Genomic DNA, 22,824 nt, shown 5'->3' with positions numbered 1-22,824 from the left:
TAAACAATCAAGATACAATGTGGTTATTAGTGAAGCATTGGTAGGCACTTTTTTAAACTTTGGAGAAAGTCAGGCCAGCAACAAAAAGTACAATGTTTCCCTTTTAAATGTAGAAAAGTAGAAAGTCTCCTAAATTCAATGTATTCAAATCAGGAGCTCAAATTACAGTAAATACAATATTAATAAATGTATCACGTTATTTTCCACCTCTGGAGGCTTCAGCTATATGACAATACCTCTGTTGAAAGAGGACATTACAGTGAGGGCCGGGAAGTGTGGAGATTCATTTCTGAGAATCACTGCAAAAACTATTTTTACTGATATTCTACTTCTTTCTGTGGTTAAAAGTGCGTATCGGGGAAATCAGCCGTTTGACTTGAATGGAAAGAGAAAATGTTTGGGGCCTCCATTGCACATTATTAGGAGCCAGAATGTGAACAAACCTGAAAACTACACTACGCCACCTTGTTGCCTGTCAATTTTGGTGCAACATTGCCCTCTGCTGGATCTTTGCAAATTAATGATGCAAATATTTAATCTGTAATCTGCACCAAAGTTAACAGAAAAATACCCAAATCTACCACAATCTGTGCATGAAAGACAAACCAACAAAAAAATAAATTTGAAACTCAAGAGAAGAGTTATTTGTTTGTTGTGATTTTAAGCAGGAGTTTCCAGGCAACAGGTGTGGCTGTGAAAATCCAAAGGTGACAAGAAAATGGAGGCGGCCATGGTAGACAGCTTTCTCTCAAACACTTTAAAACCCTGGATTGCAAAGGTACATGAATGTCATTTGTTACTTTTTATCTGTATTTTCTTCTTCTCTCACACTAAATACAGGACATAAAGGACTCTCTTCAGAGGTGTGGAATAAGGAGAGACGTTGATGTTTGCCAACTCAGCCTTGCCACAAAGTAAGACAAACTTTTCTTTCGGCATTTAAAACAAACCAAATTAAGACAGAGATTAACATTTTCTATGTTGCTGAACAGAAAACTCACCAGTGTCCCTGACTTATCAAGATTTCGCTTTCTGAGAGAGTTGAGGCTGAATAACAACAAGGTAGGCATCTGTAAAGCTTTGTGTATTTCAGCAACAGGATGGTTTTTGGAAGTTTAAAATTGAGAGGAGGACTAATCTATTTGTATTTTAATCCTTTCAGATCAGAGAGCTCAGCTGCCGTTCCCTCAACTGCTGCTTGACTGAACTTTACCTCCACAATAACAACATCAAGTCTATTTCTGGTGAATTTGTATTTCTCCTCTGAATGTGAAGATAGTGTGAAAAGTGTGGCAGAAGGCGAATATAAATGGGCCTCTGGCTGGGAGGTTTGAATCCCTGAAAAACACCAGCAGGGAAAATAATGTCATGCTTCTCTAACCTTGATCATAAGACACCTTTAAATATAGTTATAAAGGGGTTAAAATGTACTGTATGTTTTTACTGACCTGTGGCAGTATGAGATGAGATAGATTTTAGTTTTTTGGACTCACTTTTCAATGTACGTTTGGGAGGACATTTCTATTTTATGGCATTTCCATATTTATGTCTTTGCAGTCCCTACTTGTTGAAAGACGCACTTAATGTTCCTTCAAACCACAGTGAGTCTGCTCACTGACTGAATATATCAGGTATTAATTTGTGCAGCTGAATGAATGCTAAGCAGTCCAGTGTTGAAGACGAGTTAACAACATGTGACCTAGATAAATAAACCTTAAAAGGCTATCGAGATCAATATCCCCTCTGAATGTATCCCTCCCGGTCTCATAGGGGCTCTGAATCATCTGACTTGCCTCCGACTTATTTTTCTGCACAACAACCAGATCAGAGGGCTGGAGGACACGATGCACGAGCTCAGGAGGATACAGCAGCTCCAAACTGCTAGTGAGTGACGAATCTCAGTCAGGGCACACCTGCAATACCCTTAATAAATAGACAGACAGTCCACTGATACCCACAGGCTCAGAATATATCTATGTCTATAATGCGTTGTATCTTTTAAATATGAGGGCGTCTTTGCAGCTTTTTTCCTCAATCCCATCTCCCATGAACCTGGGTATCGCCACCATGTGATACACTGCTTGCCTTCTATCCAGGTGTTAGATGGAAAAGGTAAGATCTATAGACATTCAGAGGGGCGTGCTTCTCTGACCTGTAAAGCATCAAGCCTGTCAAATTTTGTCACAAAATACTACTTGTGTGTGGTTTTTATTTGTTTTTTTATTTAATCTGTTAAAATTTGTTAAGATTTACAGTATGGTCTGTTTTTAGAGGTGAAATCAAAGGAGAGGAGGTGGTCCTTCCAAATGCACAACCAGGAGCGTCATCGTGTCCTCCAGACTGTGGCCTTCTGCAGACGGGCAACGTAGTCCACAAGCAGTGAGGATGTTATGCAAATAGTCCCGTCAAAACACATTATAGCACATTTTATTGTCCAGCTTACTCTGGGGTAAACCACATAAAGAGATAAAATTTCTTAGTATAGGTAATAGTTTGGTAACATTTGTAAATATTCAATGGATAATTCTTTACAGACACAATGACCAGATGGGAATGTCTGTTTTTCAATACTCAAGTGGATAAAAGGGGAACTCCACCAATATTACACCTCAGTCTGTTTACAGATTGTACAAGTTGTGCAAAGCATTTTGTGACTCCAGACGGAGCTGCATGAAATCTGACAAACATCGGTTGGGGCTGAAGACGATAAGTTTGAAAATGGAAACAATCTGGTGATGTGGAGTTAGAAAGAAGTGAGCTTACCAGACCTCTGTGGCCGGCTCTTCACCTAACACACCTGAATCTACGATAGTTTTCTGATTTATGAATGTTAAAGGGAACTGGAGAATACTGAATGGATGTCAGGTGATGTATGTTTGAAATAGGTGAATTAGTTAATTGAAGATGGAGAAGTACACAGAAAACAAGACAGAAGGTTCTGATTGTTTAGAGGAAATGCTGTGATGTAGCTCGGTAAGAGATGTCAGAATTTACCAAACTAGATGCCAACTGGCTGACACGATGTGTTTAAGAATACACTTGTTTCATATGTCATTATGTGTCTCATATGGGCCACATCACAGCTTGTGTTGGAAAGAAAATGAAATTAAGCAGGTTTATTTTTACTTTTCTTTTTAAGTTTATGATTAGGCTACTTTTGCAATGTAATTAAATAAAAAATTTGAAAATGTGGCAAGTGTATCTACATAATGAGAGTAGCAGCTTAGGAAAATGTCTGGCCCCCTGAGCCATAGCCTTCTGAAAATGTGCTTCCCTGAACAATATATTTGAATAGCCTTCAATTCATGTGATTGTATTTGACATTGAAAAGGACACTTGACAGTTCTACAACAATGAACATGTGATAACGCTATATTAAACTATGCACGCGTATCTACCAGAGTGAGAGATTGAACGCAGCGTCTGTTTAACCATAATTTGTCCTACTGTTCATCTCATTATTTGTGAGAGTAAGTTTCATAATTCGCAATTTTGATCCTGGAAATGAGGCCCCAGAACAGCTGTCATTTTGTGCGAACACTACACACGGCTGTGGCCATTTACAGCGCCCATCACATGTAAACTATCATCGCGGTATCAAACAATGTCTCAGTCGTCATTATTAAACATTAGAAGAATGATCAATGATAATTAATAGAGCTCATATTGAAACAAACTTTACAAAAATGCTGTACAATTCAGGATAAAACTAAGAGAGTACTGACACAGGTAAATAATGGTTCGAATGTAAATAATATAAATAAATCTGTTGAAATTCAAAGAAAAAAATAGAACAAAAAGATACTCCTGATAACTCCAGAGTTTGTCTGAGAATTATCATGTTTTTAAGTTTTCTTCAGTATCAAACTAATCCGGCGATAGTTGTCTGTATATCTATGGATACACTGCAAACAGGAACTGCTAATAGCAACTTAGTTAGCACATGTTTCATGCCCCAAAGCCACCAGATTATGGAAACTGTAGTTCCAAAAATAAGAGCATGATTATCCCCCGATTCCAAGTAAAACAAATAATAATAGGAGATACAAAATCCATTATTATGGGGGAGGCGAGTTTGGGGGCAGAGTCACAGAAAATGAACATTACAGGCATCACAAAGATTTGTTGCAGAAATGCTGTATTGGATTGCACTAAATTATACACGTTCCTAATAAACAGGAACCTCTGTGATGCTTTTGGAGCCGTGACAGATCATAACACTAACTCAGAGATAATAAAGATTGGAAATATGTAGAAAAATGAAGAGAAGACTGATAAAATATGAAAATCTCCTCCAAAAATCAATTCAGTCATTAATGGACACTTGGATGAAGTTGGTCTTTATTTAATGCAGTGGTTCTCAGACTTTTTCTGTCATGCCCCCCTTCAGATGCCCAAAAAGGTTCATGTCCCCCCCACCCCAGCAAAAGTGGACTTGATTTTTATTGATCATTAACAATGTATACGATTGAAGTAAACAAGATTCAGGTTAGCAAAAGAGCCTTGCTAGCATCAGAGCGCTTTTGTTTGTTTATGTCACCACATGAATCATATTCACACGACTTTAGGTCTGCTCAACATCCACGACCCCCCTGAAGTGGCTCTACGCTCTCCCAGTTGCGAACCGTTGATTTAACGTGATTAAGGTCAGTGTGTTTGACATTTTGTAAATCAGTGTTTATCAGACACAAAGTCTTGTTTGACTCGTCTCTGTCCATTCAGGCTGCATAATAAATCAAAGAATATCAAAACCATTCTACTGAAGTTTTGTCCGGGACATGGTGTTCTTGTGCTGTGTACACCAATGATGTTGCATTTTGGGGGGAGAAACATCTTTCGTTTGTTATAGTTCTGAAAATCCTGAGAATGAATCTTTCACGATGCACTAAAAATAAATTCATGTTTATGTTGTTTATATTTAAAAAAATATATTTTTGGTCAGTATTGTGCAGCCATGCTATCCACTCAATCTGCCATGAGGTTATCAGTACCAAAAAAAAAAAAGTTGCAAACAAACAAAAGCTCTGATTGGCTAGACAGTCACTTCTTTCCCACACAGGTTGCTACAAGTTCTTAAGGCAGAATTACATTCCATCATTGATGTGAACCATTAGCTCTTTACTACACACACAAGTCCTCCCCGTGACCTCTACCACAAACACATCAGGTTGTGCAATTTTCACATTCACATCATATGACATTATCATCTGAAAAAAATTAAAATATAAAAATGACAAAATGATGACAGCTGTGGCACAAACCTTCTTCACATGTCTGTTGAGAGTCTCTGCTTGATAATAAATATGGGTTCTTGTCTCCTGCTGGACCAGTCCTTGTCTGGCTTTCAGTCTCACTGCCAGTCTGCTCTCTGTCTGTGATGAATCGATGTGTTCTGGAGGAGGTGGGTGCTGACTGTCAGATGTTCCTCAGTTGTCAGTAGAAGTGGAGTTTGAGGATTCTGCTGCGGAGTCTGAGGAGGCGACCTCACTGTTGGTCTCCACCGAGAGGTCCTGCATGGAGTCTGTGGCCTCCTGCACTGCTTCACTCTCCTCTGAAACACAGAGGTGATAATAGTTAGGTCTGACTGTGCTTTTATACTGAATGCAATCAAGGCATTTGACTTGTATAAAGAAGCTTTCATAAAGCTTTTACAAAAAATAAAAAATATATAAATAAAAATCTATATCTATCTATCTATCTCTATCTCTCTCTCTCAGGCTTTACCATCATTCCAATAGATTTTTATGGGTCACTGTTTTCAATTTAAAGGTTGTTAAAACAATTTCACCCGGATTTTAATTTAATGTCCTCATGCATCCCACATTTATGTTTTCAGTAAATAGTTAAACTGCAGTATTTTCACTATGGTATATTCTTTTATCAGATTTTTACCCATTTTTAATAACACTTCATAAAAGAAAAATGAAAATGTCCATTTTTTCCCTAATAAGATAAAAACATATTTATTTATTATTCATTTATATTTACAATCCAAAAAAGACAATAAAAAATTTTTGCTCAATGTGCAAGCTCTTCTAGTAGATTTCCTAACAGTAACAATTACGATTTGAAGGATGTTCTCATCCATCACTGGGTAAAGTGAATTTGCAGTGAGTCTGAAATTAATTTCAGATATTTGCTAGTTAAATGACCTTCTTGTAGACGCTGTTTGTCTTTCTGTGCCTTTTATTATTATGAAGAAATCACCCCTTACCATATAAAACTCTTTGGATGGTAATCTGTGTATTTGAAACGAGTGTTAACCCTGTTGACTTTTATTCTCCATCATATTTTGTCTCATAGATCGATGAAGTACCTTTGCTCTGCTGCATCCTCAGTTTGGCTGATTCTGCCTCCTGCTTCTCTCGCTGCTCTTGAAGCATCTTACAAACCTTCTTGTGGGTGAACCAGTGCATCTTTTGGCAGGCTTGGCCACAGTAGATCACCTAGTGCAGGGGAATTCGATTAAAATTCAAAGCGGTCCAGATGGAGAACGTTTCCCGAAGCAAAGGTCCGGAATATCATAACCACTAACTTCATGACCAGTCGGTGCCATGACGTATAGCTGTATCAACGTATGTTTCTAGTAAACTGATTGTCAAGTCAAATAATATTTCTACTATATTTATTGTGAGTTTTCATATCAAACTGGAGGGATAATAAATAGTCTCTACTCTTTTAATAAATTCAGAATTTCAGTAAAGTAAAGTTTTTTTTATGTGCATCTTAAAAACTTGAATTTAGAAAAAAATGAAATAAAAAGTGTAGCATGAAGTGATTGAAGTTTAGTCTCAACCAATTTTATGATAAACACTCAACACATCTTAACAAATGAACAGCTTTAATGCCTCCTCTTCTCTTTCATTCCCTCTTATATAGCTACCACTTCCCTACTTTCTCTTGTTCAGTGAGAAACGTGAGCTCTGGCTAGTACTGGAGATCTATGAGATATTCTGGTTTTGAACTGCCCGTGGGAAGAATGTACATGTAAGAATCTGCACATTCTTGATTAAAAGCCATGTGACGTCTCTTTTCTCTTTCGTCTCCTCTCTCCCTGTGTGTTTCTCATTCGCGCACTTGACTCGCAATGCTTATTGGAATGCACAGATCACATGAGACGACTGGAACACATGCCATTGGTCTGTGAGTTGACTGTGCTGCTAAGCCAGTACAGTAAATGCTGGAAAAGCTGCACGGGGTAAAATAGAAACGCTCCTTCATGAGATAGAAATTCTCAATAATAAATCTGCTGTAACTCTGGGTCCGTGTAACTGTAAGAAAGCCACAAACAATGGGGCAGTTGTGGTGGTCCACTGATCACAGGGTTGGCAGTTCCATCTACAGCTCCTTCCAAATGTGGAAGTGTCCTTGAACGAGAGCCTAAACCCCAAATTGCTCCCAATGGTCAGGTCAGCAGCTTGCATGGTAGCTCGGTGCCATCGTTATGTGCGCGTGTGAATGAGAGGGAAATAGCTATTTAAAAAGGCATTAATTTACCATTTACAAAAGAGAGAAGAATTACCAGATTTAAATTTACAGTTTGCATTTTACCATTTCTATTTGAATGAAAGCAAAAAGTTTACAATTTTCCATCCACATAAAAGCCTTTAATGAACATATTACCAATAAAAATATAAATCTACGCTTGTTAAATATGGTCCAACACAATGTCTGGGGACCTTTTGTTGCATCTCTCTCTCCCTCACCTTCTCATTCCATTAATAAAAGGCAAAAAATAAATGCAACGTTAAAAAAAAAAAAATAATGTTTTGCTCTGGAAGATCATCATTGTTTTACAAGGGTGTTTACTGCAGATAAGTTGCACTCTAAAAACAATGAACTTGTTGCACAAGTAGAAAAGACTACATTGTTCTACATATAGATAGATATTACTGCAGTTTTGACACTCACCATTTTACAAATTGAACATCTTTTCTCGGCTCCCTTCTCTCCACAGGACGTACAAAACTCTGCGTCCATGAAGCCAACCTGACCTGTGATGGCCTGAGTCAGCACCGACAGCGCTGTGGGGTCGTTACCCTGCGATGATGGGAAGAAAAAAGAAAGAAAGGGACAGAAGAAAAACAGTTAGACATCGCACAACAAAACACAGAAAGTTCCATTTAGATGACACTTATACAAATCCACTAAAAGAGACAAGTTCTCGGTTTACGCAAGTCATCAAACACTCACATACCCAAAACTGTGTAACAGCAGCAAAATATTGGGTTTAAACACATTGTTGGATATAATTATTTCTAAACCGTTTTTATCCTTCATCCAGACTCACAATATCGACAGGGGCGATACTCCGCACCAGCTGCTGCAGCAGAGTAGCGTCACAATAAGGAAACTTGCGAATGCACTCTCTGATAAACTTCTCTTGGTATACAGGAAAACCATCGCTGTCTCGACCCTTCAGCAAACTGCAGGACAAGGAAATCAAAAATTTTAAAGGAGCACTTTTATAATATAAATGCACATCTCGTTACAATGGTCAATAGAGCTTAAGGAAACTTTGCAGGAACAGACAGAGGTCCAATCAGATTTGTCTTGATTACAATGACAAAACAATTCATTTTGTAATTTTCAATTACTGGTAAAGAGAAGACTTTTCTTGGACTGCAAGCTTGCATTTATCCCACAAGAGGAAGGGTATATGTGAGGAAATATTAGTCAAACAGTTTGATGTGGGCAGCTCAACAAATGCATCAGTAACTGATGAGTTGTGAAAATAACTTTCATGGTAAAGATTTGACCAAATTATGTCTTATTTCTGTAAATGGATACTATAATAGTATTTTTAAAAACCTCAATATGGTCTGTTGGTAAAAAAGGAAAAACGTATGGATTCACCTCTTGATGAGGCCTTCCAGCTTGTCCTCGCGGTCCTTGAGGAAGGAAGCACACTTTCCCAGCACGCAGCTGATGTAGTGCATCTTCATGGCCAGCACCTCGTTCATGTCCTGCTGCTTGATGCACTTCTCACAGATGAGCTCCATCACCCTGCGGCATTTTTCCAGAGCCTCCACCTCTGCCAGCAGGGGGTTCTCCTTCACCAGCATCACCATCTGGAATAGACCAGAGATACTTATCAAGTTAGATTTGTAACAGAAATCTACTAAGACAGTGTAGTACAACCACTTTTTTAAAATTGTATTCTAAATGATTTAGCATTGTCATACTTTATATATGAAATCTCAACAAAAATATTAAGCTTATTAGCATTCTTAAACTTGCAGCAGATCAGATTTGATGCCTCCTTTTTCGAAAGCCTTACAATTTAAATGTTTGGGCAATTTGAACATTGACTTGGATTTTTTCATAGATTTTGCTCACAGTTTCTCCTGAAGTAAGTACTAGATCTCTTTAACATCTCTGGTTTAACGAGGCCATAGTTGACATCATGAATTATCAGGACTACCTCATCTCAATATTGGATTTACAGGATTCTTTATTAATCATTGATGTACCTTGATTTTCCAGTACTCATCAGCAAAGCACTCCTATAACATTGTCGGACTCAACAAAAGCCAAAGATAAAAATAGCACCTCAGTCATATTGTGCTCTCGTGCATGGCCCGAGAGGCCCAAGAGCATGCTGGTTTCCAATCCAACTAATCACTGCAGCACATGATTACTTCTTTGATTACATGAACGAATAGAATCAGTGAAGTTATCTGCTGGTACTAAGCAACACTCATCCAGATGATGAATATTTCTCTACAGTTAATATTGCCCAGAAATGTACAAGGAGACATCAAATGATGGTTGGATTAGGGAGGGTGGAGAGCTTGATTTTTATTTAGTCTGCAGCTGAACGCATATTTACAAAACAACTACTACACTACAGCCTCTTTCAAACCAACATTCCCTGTCCAGCGGCATCCTACCTTGACTGGGTTCAGGTTGGTGCTCATGATGACCTTGTGGAGGGGTCCGGCCAGTTTGGGAGGCAGCTTGGGTTCCTTCTCCAAACCCTGGGGCTTGGTGTAGTAATCCAGTCTGGCACGGGAGAAGAAGTTGTTAATCACCGTGACACAGTCGTGTTGCCCTGAGGAGAGAAGAGAGAAGACGGTTTATTTTTCAACGTGAATGTAATGTCACATGTCGATGTTTAATCAGAGCAAGTTACATGCTTCTTAAGTGCAAAACTAGAATAACAGTTTGCGTCAGTGCAAACAAATTCTAACCGAGAAACCAATGGTTTTTACCTAACAAGACCTTATTTCCAAATGTGTTGGTCAGTTTATTCACTCCGATTTGTGCATATTTTTCCAATACAGTTGTATGATTACAGAGTTGACGGTGTGAGGATTAAACTACTGTGCAATGACAAATAAACCAGATCTATCAAATAGTGGGCTTAATTACATTGAATAAATTTAAAGACCCGTACAGTTTCTGGCCTAAAGTCTATTCAAAATACGCTAATTATGTTCATGTAAATTGTAGCCTGTCTACTATTCGACCAAGAAAGGTAAAAGCATCCATTTGGTTAATTTTCCTGACAGACAAAGAAGAGTGTGATCCCTCGTCTTAGTATGTATGATGATACAAGACTTAAGAATACTAGACTGTTGTCTGAATGAGCGCACGTCACATCCAGACGTACCGACAAAGGCGGACATCTGAGCGGCGGTCCTTCCGACAGAGTTGACCACATCTGTTTCCGCCCCTGCGTCTAACATCATCCATGTTATATCAGTTTTACCTACAAGGTACAGAGGAAGAGGAGTCACAACAAATACAGGACTTTCCAAAATAACAGATGAGATTTGTAATCACACCGCTGTGATGATGAACTCCCAACATTTAAAATATTTCACCTGTTACATTAATCTCATACCTGACAGACCAGCAAACATAAGCGCTGTGTACCCATGCTCATGTTCATTGCAATTCACATCAGCTCCGTGTTGCAGCAGCAACTTGCACATGTCCGCTTTCCCCTTGTAAGCAGCGTGCATCAGAGGGGTCATCCCATACTGTGGACAAGACAAAAAAGCTCACAAACACTGTGCGATTTACATTAGGGCTGAACGATTAATCATTTTCAAACTGAAATTGAGATTTGAACGAACGCGATTAGCTAATCGTGAAGACGGCAGTTAAAGTGTAGGTTAATTAAACAGCGCATCTGAGCCGGTTTAAACAGTCATGAAAAATTACAGATTCATTCAGTTGTCATCCTTGTGTGACAGACCTGCTACCCAATCACAAGCGCCACGCGCCTCCTGTTCCAGTCCTACTCACCAATCAGAGCGTGAAACTACAGGAAAATAGTGATGGCAAGTTCGACTCTTTTGACAGACTCGAATCTTCAAATCTCATTCATTAAAATTAACTAATCTTTTTTTGAGTCATTTTGTTCATTTGAACTAGGCTGGTTATTGCGGTGCTGCAGCCCTCTAATGGGCGATTAAAAAACAGCACCGTTCTCAAACACAGAATGGTTTGCTTTAATTGACTCAATCAATCAAAAGTATTATGCACAAATTCACCCCTTGGGCCCACAACCAAATTCAAGCCATGTAAAAGCCAAAGAAATATGTTGAATATCACCACTATTCCGGCTAAATCCTTCCATTTTCACAATCTTTCCCGAGTATACAACCAGACCAGCCACATAAAGGCTTATGTATATAATTACTATCATTATCTCTAAAGTGCTCATTCATACAGCAGCCTATCGTCCCTATCCATGAGTAAAATATTAATATCAGATTTGCATATATAGAAGTAATAAGCTTGATCCACTATATGAATAAACACACTTATTAAAATTCAACCAATTTAATAATAATCTGGATCAAGCCACCAAGTTCTTAAAAGAAGTCCAGCACAGAGAGAGGAACAAAGAAATACACATTATATAAACGCAGCAGTTTGGCAGGTCTGGACGCAGAATGGGCCACATCAGGTCCTGATTCTGCAGACAGAGAAACACACAGGAGCACTTCGCTCTCAAACACTGCAGGTTGTTCACCAGTCAGCACAGCTCCGTTGGTAAATAAAAAGAAAAAGTTGTGTTCTCTGGCGGACCTGGATCAGCTGTTAGCCATTTACAGAGCTAACGCGGCTGTGTTTTAATGTTTTAATGACCGGGTTCGTTTGTTTTGGAGAGGAGACGACCTCTGAGGTAATTCGGCTCCAAGTAGAACCGTGTCAGGGCTCTGAAGTGGAGCGGACCCAGAACAACTCTCATCAGCTTTTAGCTGTAATGTTAAACACTAGCAGGACTAAAGTTACAGTGCGGCTGTGTTAAAACTATAACTTAGCACAACATCACTGCGCTGTAATAACGTATGCTTTATAAAATGTCACAATTAACAAAATAGCTATATAATGTCAGTCCAGTGACTGTTACCTGACAGCCGACCTGCCTCTCATTCTCTGGTGCTGGCAGTAACTCAGCCTGCAGAATGAACGAAAGACTGAGGAGGACCCATGTGAGCGATGAACGAGTCGTTCATTCCTGCTCCACAGTAGCTGTCACGTGACAAATGAACGACTCAGACCTAGAGACCCACAGTTGCTATGAGTCGTGAACTAATCAGCTCTGTTTCCTGTGCTGCCTGCTTACCACAGCCCTGTCGCCGAGCGGTCACATGACAAATGAACGACTCAAACAGACCCACAGTTGAGAGTCAATCTATTCTGTTTCCTGTGCTGACGGAGCCCAGGCTGCTGCCGTGTGACGAGTGAACGCGACAGTCCAAGATCCTTCACTGAGACTACCTGTTCCTCCCGAGTCACACACACGATTAGGTCATCATTAGAGGAAAATGTGGGATCATGGCGCCACTCGAACTGACACAGGCAGCGGCTGTGCCACTGTTTTGTCTGGCATCAGCTCACACTCAAGTGTTTCAGCAGCGGAGCGTTTAGCCTACACGCTGTAGACGTGTTGTTAATTTGTCATTTTGTGTGCTTCAACTACGGATAACAGCTCTCTGTGAGCCCGTTACGCTGTCTACAGGCTAACGTTACATAGCCACATGGAGCATTTCAGAATAAGAGCGTTTTGCCTGCCTGATTTTGCTGGCTTGTTCAGATTTTGCTTATCTGTTCAGTTGTTGCTTTTTTGTCTGTTTTAACTGTGTTTATAGTTGATATTGCGATCGGGAGTCTGCACAGGGTGTTTTATTTTGAAAAATCGACCAGATTCTCTCTGCCGTTCTGTGGCTGACTTCCTGCCCGATCCATCGGCTCTGTGTTGCTTGATGCGTCTTCTGTCAAAAATAGACTGGCAGTGAATATTGAACTTTAGCTAAACTTTTTTTTTTTAAATTAATAATCGCAAATTGAAAAATTGCAATATCTGGCAGAAAAATCGCTCAAAATTCTATTTTTTTCCCCCCAAATTTTTCAGCCCTAATTTACATATACAATTACACATTCACAGCAAAAACTATAATAAAAAAAAAAAAAGTTACTACAAAACATAAAAGTATTTTTGAATATAAATGTCTGAACTAAAACCACAAACAAAAACACTTTACAATGCCAAACACATCGGCAACTATATCTCCCAATAATAATAACAAACAGTTTAAACCGCTGATTTTTCATTACCTTTGTCTGTGTTATAATAACCAAACCTGTTATTATATGTACTGTAAAGTGTAACTATTCAGTCGGCTTAATGAAGACCTTTATGATTAAATAGATTTACATGCAACTATTATTTCCATTATCAATTAATCACTTTGTCAATAAAATGTCAGATAATAGTGAAAACTATATTTACATATTTATATTTACTACAGCTGAAAGCTGGCATGTTCAGACACCTTGTTTTATCTGACAAACAGTCCAAAAGTTAATCAGTTTACATGATAGAATATATCTCACACTGGAAAAGCTGGAACCACAGAATGACAAATAATGTGAAATCAAATAAAACAACTGATTATCAAAATACCCCCGCGACCCTGTATACTGGATAAGCGATTGACTATGGATGGATGGATTATTAAATTACATGCCGATTATTTTTCTGCCAATCCACTAATTGAATAATTGACTAGTCGTTTCATCTTTAGATGCACTGCACCTTGCCTGTTCTTTTGTCACTGTATTGATTACATATCACATACAGGAAAACTTATTTAACTTTAAAATGCACTTGTATTTTGTTTATTAATTTTTCCTTCGGGTTTGCGCCCACCAATCTTTTCTCAATGTTTGGACATTATTTTTCTTCTACATCAACAAAATATAAGGGCTTATCAATTTATATAGGCAGCTTTCTAGTGATTGACTGCATGACGCTAAATGGACATGCAAAGATTATCGGCGTGTTAACAGAAATCACACCTGCAGTTAAACTCCATATGCAGATCCATGCTATCAAACCAGGCCAATGTTTACAGCACATTTTACATCATAGTTTGATGGTATGTTTTTCCTCCTGTTCTGAAACTACTGAAGTACTGAAAAGACTCATACTGCTTCCATTACTTAAAGGTTCAGTGTGTAAGTTTAAGTGGCACCTAGTGGTAAGGTTTGCCAAATGCAAACAACGGCTCAGCCCCCACTCAACCCTCCCTTTGCATGCGCGAAGAACAAGCTAAGGTGGCCAACACGCCCTGTTAGCTCTTGTGCCATTTGTCCAAATTTCACTTCTCTTCTTACTTCTAACAAACCAGATGACTTCTTCTTCTTTGTACATATTTCATGTAGCGAAACACACTCTGTAGAGCAGTTTGTCTGTTTGGGCTACTGTTGAAACATGGCGCCGCAACGTGGCGACTTCCATGTAAGAGGACCCACAGTGTATCTAAATAGAAATGGCTCAGAATAAGGTAATAAAAACATAACTGTTCATTATGCAAGGTCTTTATACACCACTGAAACCATAGTTATATATATTATATTGCATTTCTGTCAATAGATCCTCCTAAATATTACGCACTGGACCATTAAAAGAACATCCGTCTCAAACACCTGATTTTGAGAGGTGGACAAGAAAGAGGGACAGACAGAAGGAAAGACATTAAGGACCTCCTCGAAAGCCCTTCAGTGTAGTGACTCATGAGTCCTTTTGTCCCTCACATATGTCACTGAATCAAGGAAGAGCTTTGCTTCAAGACCTTAGTATGTTTTCCCTTCTACAAAACTAACAGATTGCAGGCCTGAACTGCACCTACACATACTTTGCAGGAAAAGCCTCAATTTGTGCCCTCTAATGTGTCATTTTTACATTCAACGCATTTGCACTGATGATCAAGTCAAAGATGCAAGCTAATGATTTTCCCAATAAAAGACAAACTTTTTAAAAACCAGTCCAGTCATTTGATGCAGGACCAATATGAAAAATGTTATAATAAAAAAAAAAAGTTAGGAAGACTGGCAAATCCACTGTAAAACTCTCAGTTTTAGTGATGCATCATTGCTATAACAAGAACCATACAAGTTATGTCCGCTCCCGGCTGCCATCTACATTTGGTTTGTTTTTTTAAATCTCACCAGCACATCTAGCTCTTTTGCTGATCCTTTGTTATTTTTTGTAATTTTATGTGCAAATAAATCAACTAAAACGTAAAGTAAACACACTACAAATATTGCAAAACATCATGACATTTACAATTAGGATAAATCAAAGGCAATCATCAAATGCTTTGAGAGTTTACTCCTAAGAAATGCTCTGTTACCTCATCCAAACAGTTGACTCGAACATCCTTACAGCCCAGCAGCCTTGAGGCCTCTTGAACATTTCCTAAGTGTATAAAATTAAATATTATTGCAGTATAAATACAACACCAAGCTTTACTAACGTTAGCAGTTTACTGGCAGATCTACAGGAGTAAGCTCACTTTTTTTTATTTATTTTTTTACATATGTTGTCATGAATTAATGTATCTGTTATAATTTAATGGTTACATAATAAATAACGTTACTGCTAAAGATACTCTTCTGAATAAACAATGCAAACACTTCCACAGACACAACGTAAAACATGCATTTTGTCCTGCAAGTTGAGTTCACTGAGGTGGGCATAAAAAGACAGCAAGCTATCACAAGTAAGCTGCTCATGTAACTAAAACATCATTAGCTGTAAGCTAACGTTAGCAATAAATGAGCCTAGCATGCAAACTCACATTTAAGTTAGTTGCTATGATTTAACAAGGCAGTCACGCAGCAGCAAAAGTGTTATGCTGACATAATTTCGTAATATTATTTACGTAACTTATCATACAAGCAAAGAAGAGCTGTAAGGTTTCCAGATGGATTAGCGTTAGCTGAAGAGGCTTACCTGCAGTGATAACCTCAAACAATTCCTTTTCGCTTGAAGACAAGTTTCCCTTCTTAGGAGCAGACATGTTGGTGATTAATAGTTTGAAATTAGACTATAACAGCACAAATACAGCGAGCACTTCGTGATTTAAACTATGCTTTCCGTGGTTCTGACAGCCTGCTGATGCTCAGGTTTGGAGGCTAGTTCAGGTCGAGCTGTCATTTGGACTGTACCACTGCGTTCAGTTTACAGGGGGGGAGTAAGTCACGGCAAAAGAATACTTCAAAATATATACCGGCAGCTCGAACAGATTCTTCAAAATAGTGTAACCGAGATATATTTAAATATATATGCGGACGATACAACAGTACAAGTAATTACTTAAACCCAAAACTTTCAAATTTGCACAGTTACAACGGGTCTCGCCCCCGTGCTGTCACTGAAAGAATCAATTCCACGGAAGTCTAGAAAGTTCATACAGAAGTTCAGTGGACCACATGTCAGAAAAGGTGTCCCCCATATGGACAGAGTTCATTCCTTATGTATATTTATATCCAGAATAATAACCTGTGTCTGTCTGCGTGCCACAATAAAGAAATGAAAGAGTCAAATTTCCAATAATTCTTTAATATAAACAATGATTGAGAAGGCTAAGCTTATAAAAATGTACATTTCCACAATAACTGCACCTAAGTACAATTTTGAGGTGCTTTACTTACATGTTAGGCTACTTTATACTTCTACTCTTACTACATTTCAGAAATAAATGCTGTACTTTTTACTCCACTACATTTATTTGAAAGCTAAAGTTACACGTTACTTTTCAGATTAAGATATAGCCTAGAAAAGGCAGTGATAAGCAGATGTATGGACGATTGTTTGAGATGGACACAGAGATAATGACATCACACAGACATGTATCATGTCAGATTGTTCAGAATTGACCGAGTTATAACTCTGAGAGGGAGTACAAATTTTGACACAAATTGCAGTCACAGCCACTGTTGCAGCTCCCACTGCTGATGGTGATAAACCCATTGTTTTCAGTCTAGCATGCACCTGTCTCTTTCACCCCACACAGTGTCTTTGGTTCATGTCCCCCTTCAACAGCTTGCATTAGATTGTACAAATGTATGTGTCCAGGCCCTGCACGTCTCTATTTGTTAATGAAAATAACCAAACACAATCAGAGGGACCAAATCTGTTGATGGACTCCAGTCCAGCAGGTGGCAGTGGTTTTTATTAGGCTTACTTTGTTTCATGTCAGTAGCTTTAACACCACACAGAAGGAAGGCTGTGGAGAATGCTTCCTGATATCTGGCCATTGAGACACATTTGAAGCTAAGGGCACTGTAAAGCGTATTCTCTATGTTCCAAGTGTTTTGGCATATTTGACACAGTTATTGTTACATTCCTACACTGGATGAGGAAGCTTGAACATTTGTGATTAAGGTAAGTAACACAATATAAAATAGTGACCAACAAGATGATCTAAGAAGAACTAATGTTGCTGCTCACAGTGGTGGAAGAAGTATTTAGATCCTTTACTTAAGTAAAAGTAGCAATACATGACAGTGAAAATACTCTAGTACAAGTAAAAGTACAGTATTGAAAACATTAATTAAAAGTACTGTTTTTAAGTATAATAAATAAAATTAACCTAAAGGTATCAAAAATAAAAGTACTATTGTGCAGTCAAATTCCCTCAATGTCTGTGTTTTACTGTTATATATAATGTGTTTGAATAATATTACAGCTGTATTAATGTGTATGTTGCATTTTACTTGTGTAGATGTTGAATGATGTGCTAATTTTAATTGCTGTATATACTGTTAGATAGTTTCATCTACAGCAATGCATCATATTCTATTGCTGTCCTGTGAGAAGGAGTAGATTGTAGGGTAGAAGTATAAAGTTGCATAAAATGGAAATACTTAAGTAAAGTAGACGCACCTCGATTTGTACTTCAATGAGTAAATGTACAGTTACTGCCTGTTCCCATGTTAAAAGATACTTAAACATACACTGAACTATCATTCAGCTCTGACGAGAAATGAAACAGGAGCACCAGGATCTCATCCTGCAGGCGTGTGGTGCTTCATCTCTGCGTGTTGGTGCAAAGATCCAGACACTGTGGAGCGGTTATGGGGAGATAGTCAGGCTGCACCTGCAGGGCTGCGACCGGCCCTCTGTGGTCGTCAAACACGTCAAGTTCCCAGAGGAGGCCGAGCACCCTGGCGGCTGGAACACAGATCGCTCCCACAGACGTAAAGTGAGATCCTACCAGGTGGAGACACACTGGTACCAGAACTATTCCACCAATCAGAGCTGTCGGATCCCGGCCTGCCTGGCTGCCTGTTCCCATGGAGATGAGATGCTGATCGTGCTGGAGGATCTGGATGTGGCTGGTTATGATCAGAGAAGGTATGACCGCAGAAAAATCTGTATGAAATACTGGTTAGTCTGTAGCTCTGTGAAGTCTAGGGCATCAGAATTCCATTAAAATGAGTTTAACATTTTGTTGGTGCTGAAAAAAGACAATTTGAAGATTTGTGTCTGCAACACATCCAAATCAGGTGAACAGCAGGGCCAACATTTCAGAAATACTGAGGTCATGGGTCCAAATTCTTCCAACCATCCACCAGTAAAATTTTTGATAATCTACCAAAAGGCCTGTGAAACCTTGAAATCATATATATATGTATATATTTCAGCATTTCATTTTATTCATTCACATATGTGTGTAATTATATCAAAATCAAGTTCAATGTGCTTTATTGGCACGACTGTTTCAGTTAAACAATGTTGCCGTAACTGTTTGCACAAAAATCAAAAAGTTTACATATGACAAAACAAGGTAATGAATTAAAGAGGTGGTATTATGCTCATTTTCAGGTTCAAAATCCTATTTAGGGGATGTACCACAACAGGTTTACATGGTTTAATTTAAAAAAAACACCATATTTTTTGTCTTACTGCAAGTTGCTGCAACTCCTCTTTTCACCCTGTGTTGAACGCTTCGTTTTAGCTATGGAGTGATGCATCTTGTCTCTACATGATCTTTGTTGGGAGTTGCACATGCACAGTTCCTAGTTAAAGACTACAAGCCAATCAAAAACAGAGTAGGGCGGGTCGCGAAAAGCCGGTTAACACAGCTTTGGTCCAGCTGTATATTCCCCATACCAGCTTAGCAACATGGACTGGAGCAAGAGTTTCAGAGTGGTGAGTTATTAATCTGTAACAAAAGTATTTTTCATTCATAAAGTTTTAACTGAGCTCTGTCTCTACATCACAGTAACAACTTTAACGATTTATGTCAGAGGTCGCACACCTCTGGAGCAACTAGGTGTTAAGTGTCTTGCTCAGAGACACATTGGTGGATGTGTCGCCATCCCACCTGCACTTGTTCACACTGCCAGGATTTAATTCTGATGGGGAAATACAAAATGCCTTCATTGAACATCCATTTTTGGTTTAATAAAATACAATTTAAAGATAGTTAGACTAAAAATGATCAAAATCAGTTTTCCAAACTGACTATGTGTGTAATATACGTATAATTACAGGATGTAAACTCTTTGTCAGGTTGTTAAAACTTCCAAATTTACAAAAACAATACTGAGGACATGTTCTCAGTGTCCTTGCTGACAGCTACAGCCCTGGTGAAAAGTGTAGGAGTCGAAATACTCTGTTTTGACCTTTTCTTTTTCAATATCCTACATATTGTATGTTTGTCATGACACGTTTTCCAGGTCTTTCAAAGCATGGAGCAGAGTGAGACATGATAGAAATAAGGTATCTGTTTTTCTTTATAGGACCAGTGTTAAGGACAGAGAAATAAAGGCTTGCCTCAGTTGGCTTGCCCACTTCCATGCTCTCTTCCTGGGTGTGGCACCAGAGGGCCTGTGGCCTGTCGGTACATACTGGCACCTGGAGACTCGGCCAGATGAATTGGAGGCTATGGACAACGCTGAAGTCAAAGCAGCAGCCGGCGACATTGACAGGATACTCAACGAATGTCACTTCAAGACCATCGTTCACGGAGATGCCAAGTTAGCCAACTTCTGTTTTTCCCAGAGTGGTCAAGATGTGGCGGCTGTGGACTTTCAGTATGTTGGGGCGGGCTGTGGGATGAAAGATGTCGTGTATTTTTTAGGAAGCTGCATGGAGGAGAAGGAGTGTGAAAAGAGGGTACCAAAGCTACTGGACTACTATTTCACAGAATTAAAGCTATCTGTGAAAAAAGATGTAGACTTTGCTGCCCTAGAGAAAGAGTGGAGAGAGATGTTTGCATTTGCCTGGACAGATTTTCATCGTTTTCTGCTGGGATGGATGCCTGGACACTGGAAGATCAACCGGTACAGTAAACAGTTGACCAAGGAGGTTCTGCACAGACTGAAAAAGTAACCAAAACCTACAGCAAACTAGACAACTGAGTATGTGGCTAGAAATGGACTAGTTTGAATCTGTAAATCTGTATATGGACAAATTAATTACTCACAAACAAACACCCAAGTCCTTCTTCATCTGTGTACAGTGAAGCATGATTATCAAACCATTCTGATGGATGATGGATGTCATGTGAATTGAAAAGGATGATGGTGAGAACGGAAAGAATCACTGGAGTGTAAACCTACTGAAATTATTTTTACACCCTATTAAATCATTGAAAATAAGTCTTTTGGTGGGAAAGTAATTAAAATCTGCTTAATGGCTTTAGTTCTGAAACAATTAGTTGATGGACAACGATTAATTATAAATTATAAAGCAAAAAAAAAAAGCTGAGTAATCACTGGCTCTAGATTCTCTAATGAGAAGATTTATTATTGTTTGCATTTTCCATTCTATATTGAGTAAGCCTATCTGTAAGTTTTGGACTGTTGGTCGGACAAAAAAAAAAAGTTTTAAAAAACAGCTTTAAGGTTTTAGGTCACGATGGGATCTGAGAAATGTCTGATGGACATTTAGCAATATTTAGACATTTATATGTGTGAGAGAGAGAGAGAGAGAGAGAGAGAGAGAGAGAGAGAGAGAGAGAGAGAGAGAGCTCGGCAGTAGAAATAATGATTAAGTTATTTAGTTATTACATTATTTAGAATGTCACATTTTTTTTTATAACTAAAGAAATAATGTGACCCTAGAAAGAGATAGGGTCCAAAACATTTTCTGTACAGAAGCCCAAACATACAGAAAAGGGCGCAATTTTTGATGATTGTAAAAGAAAAAAATGTGAGCCTATAGAGAATCAAAAATGTGTAACTGTAAACAAGGTTAATTTATTTGTCATTTTATAACAGATAGTTGCCTAGTGAGGAAAGTTGTATCTCCCTTCACGTACACAACCAGAACATGTAGCCTATACAAATAGAATTATAGAAATACATATAAGAGAACACAATATACAGTTACTTATACATACATAAACCTTCAGACGTTTATAACTTAAAATAAAAAATGCAACCCAACAAATACAGAAAGGATGACAAATTGGTATAGCCTAACTGTAATAATTTAATAAAATAAATATTAAATTGTAATCATTTTTAGATTATTGTACAAGGTACACAACAGGTTGTGAAGTTAAATTCAGTTTGTAACTCCTTCTGCTACGTAGCAGACAATATAGGCCTACAGTAATACAAAAGCAATTATAGAAATGGTAAACAGAAATAAACTATATTCTATAAAGGCACCCTTTTGTCTAACAGGTTTCTTGACATGACAAAACCGTTTGCAGTGCCTACTTGGGTCACAGAATTTGATGGGTCACAAATGTTGGTGCAACACCTTTACAGAGAACAACAAAATGAATGCGCACATCATCACATTCAGCGCTCCTTACTGCCTTTAAGGAGTCTCCTAGCAAACACGTCGCTAAATAACTTGCTACATTGCTCTGGCTAATACTAATTTTAGTGTTAATACAGTCATGTTATATTATCTTTTACAAATTAAAGCACTAAGTCTGCAAAGCTCGCCTTTTAAATGTCCTCGGACTGTCTTTCTGGCAGCTTTTTTCTCCCCGTGATCAGCTGTTGTGAAGAGGACGATGACGTGTTTCCGGTCTCACACCCGACATTACAACAACAGGGCAGACGAGCCGAGCTGGGACGAAGAGACGACGCTAACGCAAGAGTGAACAGGTACAAAAAGAAAGCTCCCTGAGGCGGCAACCTGGCTTCACTTCACACTGTTAGTTAAATGTGTTGCCACGTTGTAAACGGTTTACCGGGCCAACTGCTTTTCTAGCAAGCAACAGCGCAGCTAACGTTAGCCAGCAAGCTTACGCTGTTAACCTGGCTTTATTAGTCAAAATGGGTCATGGGTCAAAATATTATTACGGCTGCTCGAAGTGACTTGCCTTATAAAACTAGTTTTCTGAGTGTATTTGTTAGTCCGTGAGCATGAGACTCTTACTGGTAAGCAGCGCACTATAGTCCCCTGGCTTAGCTTGAGGATTTACAGTTGTTTTGACAGTTTACTGTAAAGATGACGTAACATGGCAGGTATCGGGAAGTGTGAAATCAAAACTCATGATGCACACCTTGGCTGCATGTACTTTCTGTTTTGATATTTGCATT

At 38.6% G+C, this 22,824-nt stretch overlaps 4 protein-coding genes across 5 annotated transcripts in view; 3 read left to right on the top strand and 1 right to left on the bottom strand.

Moving 5' to 3' along the window:
- Positions 1 to 676: 676 nt before the first annotated feature.
- On the top strand, positions 677 to 5,628 carry LOC123967908 (leucine-rich repeat-containing protein 72). Of its 2 annotated transcripts, XM_046044254.1 has the most exons (8): positions 677 to 733; positions 841 to 914; positions 993 to 1,062; positions 1,163 to 1,244; positions 1,771 to 1,884; positions 2,023 to 2,112; positions 2,272 to 2,379; positions 2,535 to 5,628. In XM_046044254.1, exons 1-7 carry the CDS (start codon positions 719 to 721, stop codon positions 2,367 to 2,369), a joined length of 543 nt encoding a protein of 180 aa, XP_045900210.1. In that variant the 5' UTR covers positions 677 to 718; the 3' UTR covers positions 2,370 to 2,379; positions 2,535 to 5,628. The 2 variants fall into 2 exon arrangements, with proteins under 2 accessions (XP_045900210.1, XP_045900209.1); XM_046044253.1 differs by having other exon boundaries at positions 2,272 to 5,627.
- ankmy2a (ankyrin repeat and MYND domain containing 2a) lies at positions 4,325 to 16,498 on the bottom strand. The gene is made up of 10 exons (XM_046044251.1): positions 16,262 to 16,498; positions 15,660 to 15,724; positions 10,850 to 10,988; positions 10,616 to 10,714; positions 9,894 to 10,054; positions 8,857 to 9,071; positions 8,291 to 8,426; positions 7,912 to 8,040; positions 6,317 to 6,446; positions 4,325 to 5,551 (listed from the first exon to the last, which is right to left on the bottom strand). Exons 1-10 carry the CDS (start codon positions 16,326 to 16,328, stop codon positions 5,427 to 5,429), a joined length of 1,266 nt encoding a protein of 421 aa, XP_045900207.1. The 5' UTR covers positions 16,329 to 16,498; the 3' UTR covers positions 4,325 to 5,426.
- Positions 16,499 to 17,471: 973 nt separating this feature from the next.
- Positions 17,472 to 20,919, top strand: pkdc (protein kinase-like domain containing). The gene is made up of 3 exons (XM_046045335.1): positions 17,472 to 17,695; positions 18,285 to 18,667; positions 20,059 to 20,919. The coding sequence occupies exons 2-3, from the start codon at positions 18,297 to 18,299 to the stop codon at positions 20,648 to 20,650; spliced, it is 963 nt and encodes a 320-aa protein (XP_045901291.1). The 5' UTR covers positions 17,472 to 17,695; positions 18,285 to 18,296; the 3' UTR covers positions 20,651 to 20,919.
- A 1,429-nt stretch (positions 20,920 to 22,348) lies between these two features.
- Positions 22,349 to 22,824, top strand: part of herpud2 (HERPUD family member 2) — a 13,606-nt gene continuing 13,130 nt past the window's right edge. Inside the window, exon 1 of the mRNA XM_046045628.1 lies at positions 22,349 to 22,386. The gene's annotated coding sequence lies outside the window, so the exon portion shown is untranslated. The remainder of the gene's footprint in view (positions 22,387 to 22,824) is intronic.

This window comes from Micropterus dolomieu, linkage group LG03, assembly GCF_021292245.1.
Source record: "Micropterus dolomieu isolate WLL.071019.BEF.003 ecotype Adirondacks linkage group LG03, ASM2129224v1, whole genome shotgun sequence".
Classification (NCBI taxonomy): Eukaryota; Metazoa; Chordata; class Actinopteri; order Centrarchiformes; family Centrarchidae; genus Micropterus; species Micropterus dolomieu.
This window is presented reverse-complemented; position numbering and strand designations above follow the sequence as displayed.

Bases quoted from the DNA above. Each gene is read 5' to 3' on its own strand.
- ankmy2a (XM_046044251.1), bottom strand. From the start codon at position 16,328: ATGTCTGCTCCTAAGAAGGGAAACTTGTCTTCAAGCGAAAAGGAATTG. The intron at 10,715-10,849 runs GTATGAGATTAA...TGTACCTTGTAG, and splicing joins TATGTTTGCTGGTCTGTCAG to GTAAAACTGATATAACATGG. The intron at 6,447-7,911 runs GTGAGTGTCAAA...CCCCTGCACTAG, and splicing joins GATGTTCAATTTGTAAAATG to GTGATCTACTGTGGCCAAGC.
- LOC123967908 (XM_046044254.1), top strand. The intron at 1,245-1,770 runs GTGAATTTGTAT...CCGGTCTCATAG, and splicing joins CAACATCAAGTCTATTTCTG to GGGCTCTGAATCATCTGACT. The intron at 2,113-2,271 runs GTAAGATCTATA...GTCTGTTTTTAG, and splicing joins CCAGGTGTTAGATGGAAAAG to AGGTGAAATCAAAGGAGAGG.
- pkdc (XM_046045335.1), top strand. From the start codon at position 18,297: ATGAAACAGGAGCACCAGGATCTCATCCTGCAGGCGTGTGGTGCTTCA. The intron at 18,668-20,058 runs GTATGACCGCAG...TTTTCTTTATAG, and splicing joins GCTGGTTATGATCAGAGAAG to GACCAGTGTTAAGGACAGAG.